The sequence below is a fragment of the Buceros rhinoceros genome, unplaced genomic scaffold (assembly GCF_000710305.1).
Source record: "Buceros rhinoceros silvestris isolate BGI_N320 unplaced genomic scaffold, ASM71030v1 scaffold30061, whole genome shotgun sequence".
Classification (NCBI taxonomy): Eukaryota; Metazoa; Chordata; class Aves; order Bucerotiformes; family Bucerotidae; genus Buceros; species Buceros rhinoceros.
The window spans coordinates 2,593-7,100 of NW_010394110.1; the positions used below are offsets into that span (position 1 = coordinate 2,593).

At 58.0% G+C, this 4,508-nt stretch overlaps 1 protein-coding gene across 1 annotated transcript in view; it reads left to right on the top strand.

The window, feature by feature from the left end:
* LOC104501344 (hepatocyte nuclear factor 1-beta-like) overlaps nucleotides 1-3,194 on the top strand; it is a gene marked incomplete at its 5' end in the record, with an annotated part of 4,648 nt that extends 1,454 nt beyond the window's left edge. The window contains 2 exons of the mRNA XM_010145140.1: nucleotides 135-253; nucleotides 3,089-3,194. Coding sequence (XP_010143442.1) covers nucleotides 135-253; nucleotides 3,089-3,109 — 140 coding nt within the window. The remainder of the gene's footprint in view (nucleotides 1-134; nucleotides 254-3,088) is intronic.
* Between the last annotated feature and the right edge of the window lie 1,314 nt (nucleotides 3,195-4,508).

Consider the following 4,508-nt stretch of genomic DNA (forward strand, 5'->3'; position numbering starts at 1 on the left):
CACGGCTTGTTTAGTCTCATTTTTGTCTCCATGATTCTCGTTCCTGCACAGCACTCCTGTGACCTGCTCTGCCCCAGCACGAAGGCTGTGGGTGGCTTTTCTGTGACGGCTGCTTGTCTCCCTCCTCTCCGCAGTGTACGCACACAAACAGGAGCCTCCCCAGTATTCCCACACCTCCCGCTTCCCCTCGGCGATGGTGGTGACAGATACCAGCAGCATCAGCACGCTGACCAATATGTCTTCCAGTAAGCAGGTAAAGGCCAGGCAGACGTGGCTGAGGGTGCACAGGGGTGGGTGTGCTGAGGTGCGGCGGGGCTGTTTCTGCCCTGGAAATGGGGCTGGAGGAGAGTGTAGCAGAGACCCTGTGCTGCACCCATGTGGGTAGCTGAGGATGAGCCTCAGGGTGCTGAGAGCCCCAGCCCAGCCCAGCCCCTTCATGGTCACCGGAAAACCTGCTCGCTGATGGCAAGTGTGATGGGCTTTGGGTGACGGTCTGACTGCGATCAATAAGGACTTGTCAAATGCCTGCCGGTACCATCACTCGTCCCTGGGGCAACCTCATCAGTGTGAGAACATCCTACTGGGGCACAAACTGGGCTGAGAAGGTCGGAACCAAGCAGGGTCTGGTGCCTTTGTGTCCAGGGTGAATCAACCCTGGCTGGAGTCAAGCGGAGGAGCTGGGCTCCGATGTGCCCCTACTTCCCCCAGTCCACAAACCTCTATCATCCACCCAGTGCTGGTGCAGGTGTAAGGCTGGACTTATCCTGGTTCACATCAGGTGTGGGGGGCCTTACTCAGACAATACTCCCTTTCTAGAAGCCAGCTCTGGGGACTGTGGGAAATATGTGGCCCTTATTGATTGCTAGATAAATAAGAGAGAGCCTTGAACTTGCATTCAGATAAACTTTCTTACCGAGGTTTGACAGGGGAGAGGAAAAAAATGCCTGCAATGACCACAGAGTAAATACGGTGTGGGACTGCTCTGAGACCGCCCCGCAGATGCCTGCCGGGGTGTGAAGGAAGGGGCTGGGGCTGCAGAGGGTCTTCCCAGGGGTTCGGGATGCCCAGGAAGGGGTGATGATCACCACTGCCCCTGGCTTGGGTCGAGCTCCTGCGCTTTGTAGTGCTCGGGGTGACGGTTTATCTGCGCCCGCTGCCCTCGGCCCGGGAGGCGGTCAGGCACAGCCGTGCTCCTCGGGAGCACCATTTCCTCCGCGCGGCTTTATCGGCCCATCTGGTGTGCGCTCAGCCCGAACTGCCCCTGATTAATCGTGCTCTCCCACCACGGGCTGCCTTTGATGCCGGGCTGGTCGCAAGGAGCCCTGGGCACACAGGAAATATCCCTGGCAGGGAGATAGTGCCCGGCCATCCCCGCTGCCCGGCCGGGCGCTGCGATCAGCCTACCTTGACGCAGCACTGCCCGGGGTGCTGCGGCTCCCTCCGTCTGCTCCCTCCATCACGCTTCTACACTTTAATTAAAGCAGGAGGAGGTCTTGCAGCGCAGGACAGGGGGAGATGGGGCCGAGCGCCCGTGGCTGCTGCAGCAGATGGGTGCAAAATGCCGAAGGGGGATGCACCCATCCCCTTAGAACCCCCTACCTGATAAACCAGCACGGGCTGGTCCTGCCAGCACCGGGGGCTGGATACGGCCCCTGTCCCCCCAGCGCAGAGCTGGAACGGGCATGGGGGTCACATTCCCCACCCCCAGCACAGCCTCCCAGCCCCTGGGGTCTCTTTTGCTACCAACCATTTGATGTTCAAGCTGAAGCTTCTCTTTAGACATTGATTTTTTTCTCCGTGGTCACCCGTTTCATTAGCAAGGGGCAAATGAAGTGCTACAGAGGCAGCACGAGGGCCCCCTTAAATGTTGTTCATCCCCCAAGTGGCTCAAATGCCTGAGTATTTTTGGTGATTTGGGTTTCTGTCCCTGACTGGGGCTAACGGGGCCATCCCTTGGCGCCTCCTCACTTTGCGCACGGGGATGCCTGGCAGCGATGGGCTCCTCTGAGGTGGCCAGAGAGGGCAGGAGGGTCACTTGGATCCCCTGGAGAGCTGCAGTTTTCCGAGCACAGTTTGCTGAGCAAGGGCTGGGTGCTGCTGGTGGGAGCACACGGATAAACCCGGCGGGTGCAGAGCCCCCATAAAACCCCAGATTTGGGGGGCTGTGCTGCTGCTCCCCCTCTTTGCCAGAGACAAGACGTTCTCATGCAAAGCAAAGTTCCATCATTCCCTTCTGCACCCTGCAAAGCTGCTCCGTGGAGGAGCCTGGCTGCTCCCAGTCCTGCCAGCGGGGACAGAGGCGGGAGGGACGTCCCCGGTCCCCCCCTGCTCTCGCCTTGCAGACCAGTGCTTATCAGATGATGTTATTTAGACCTGGAAGGGGCAAATACCTCCCGGTTCCTTTGACAACGCTTGAGGCCGAGCCACCATTTTTATTACGTTAGCAAACACCTGATAGCTGTGGCCTGTCCCTAATGACATGTCAGGGAGGCTCCTGGCGTCTCCTTATCTCCGTGTTACGATGTTTGCTGTGTGCTCCAGCCCACAAGGTCACCCACGGCACCCAGCCCCCCACGTCACTGGTGACCGAGGGGACCCCAGGTGTGGGACCCACCTCGAGGGATGGAGAAGGGGCCGCTGTGGTGGGACGGATGTGGCGGCAGGGGTTGCTCACCTTCTGCCCGGAGGTGACAGCAATGCTGGGGGACAGTGATGACTGTGGTCCCCAGCCCCGCTCCCACCCAAGCTCAAGCTCCTGTGTCAGCCCCACGCCTGGCTGCTCTTGGCAGCACTGCTGAGCCGCGTGGCCCAATCTCTGCACAGCCTGGGCACAGCCAGGCCCTTTCTGATTATTATTATTTTTGGGAGGGGGTGGCAATATCTGGCTCGGAAAGTATTTTCCCACTGCCTCCCCCTCAGGGGTGCTGGGCAGGACTTGAGGCCAAGCAGGGCTTTTGCGGCACCACCAAGGTCCGCGGTGGGTGCAGGAGGTGATGCCTCCAGACGCTTTGCAATGCCCCCCGAGAGCCCCGCGGTGCTGCCTTCACCTCCTGCCTGCTGGTCACTCTGCTGCTCTCTCCCTCCCCAGTGTCCCCTGCAAGCCTGGTGATGCTCCACACCTCGCTGCTTTTGCACATAGCAACGGGATCTTATTTTCCACAACATCCCGCCGGTGACCTGCGCGCCGAGCCTGGGGAGTCGCCAGAGCGAAGCCCAGCACCGCAGCGAGGAGCCCAGCAACCCGAAGTGGAGCCGGAGGCTCGAGACTCCCCGTCGCCCTTCTGCGCCCCGCCGGGAACGAGCCTGGATTTGCGGGGTCCCCAGCCGGGACCGTGCCTCTCCTTTCCTCCGCGCAGTATTTCCAAGATGTGTCTTGGGGATTTTTTTCTGAAGTATTTGCCTTCCAAGAGGCCGTTGGCTCTCCCGAGGAACTAGGAACAAGCTGTACTGGGAACTGGCAGAAGGGCAAGATGGATAATATTTAAGTTATACTCCTCCACCCGACGGACTGAGAGGGACTTGGGTCTGTTACTTGGCGTGTGGAAGGAGGAATTGCATGTGCTGTTGAACTGAGCCAATGAAACTGTAAATATAGGTACTGTCTGCTCCATCCTCACCCTTTCCCACTCCTATATAGAGAGATTTATATAAAAAGAAGTAAATTTTGTCCAATGGATGTAAACTGCTGTAATTAAGTGCAATTCCCCCAACTGTATATATTGTTTTCAAATCTCTTCTCTCTCTCTTTTTTTTTTTTTCTTTTTGGTAAAGGTCAGAGTTGAGGATGGTTTTGGTTTTGTATTTCTCTTTTCCTTTTAAATGAGTTAATCCAAAGACCTTGGCCTAGGCAAGGACGCCGGTCAGGCAGCACCAGTCTCTGCTCTGCGGGAGAACGGGCACACACATGTCCTCGTCCTCTGCGTGGACGTCCTCTTCCATCCCACGTGAAGGAAGGGCATGGGGCGAGCCGAGTGGAGACCTGGCAGGACCTGGACAATCTGTGGGGAGACACAAGAGACTCTTCTGCCTTTGGGGACTGTGAGATGGACTATGGTGGTGTGGGGAAGCACTCAGCAAGCCGGTCAACACATCCAGACCGCTGGGAAGCATTTGGTGTCGGGGTTTCAGGTGAGCCAGTAGCGTTTGCTGCTAGAGAGGTGAAGGAGGCTGCAAAAAATTCTGCTGGGATCCTCCTGAAATAGGGTTCCGAGACCATCTCCTGTTTCTCCCCTCCTTGGGGCACAGAAGGAACTGGGTGCCCAGCTACTGCCTCGTCTCTTGCCCAGTAAACGGCCAGTACAGGTGGCTTATTTTCCGCCGTTAGCAGGTTGGTGATGAGCCTTGTTGGCTCCACCCTTATCGATAAAAACACGGTGCTCTCGTCCTCGTGGTGTCACCTCTGAGCTGCAGCTGGACGGGCGGGCGCTGGGCTGTGATGTGAACATGCCAGTGCTGGTCCCCACCGGCTGCCTGCCTTGTCTCACCCGGCAGCGGCTCTTGGGGGGAAA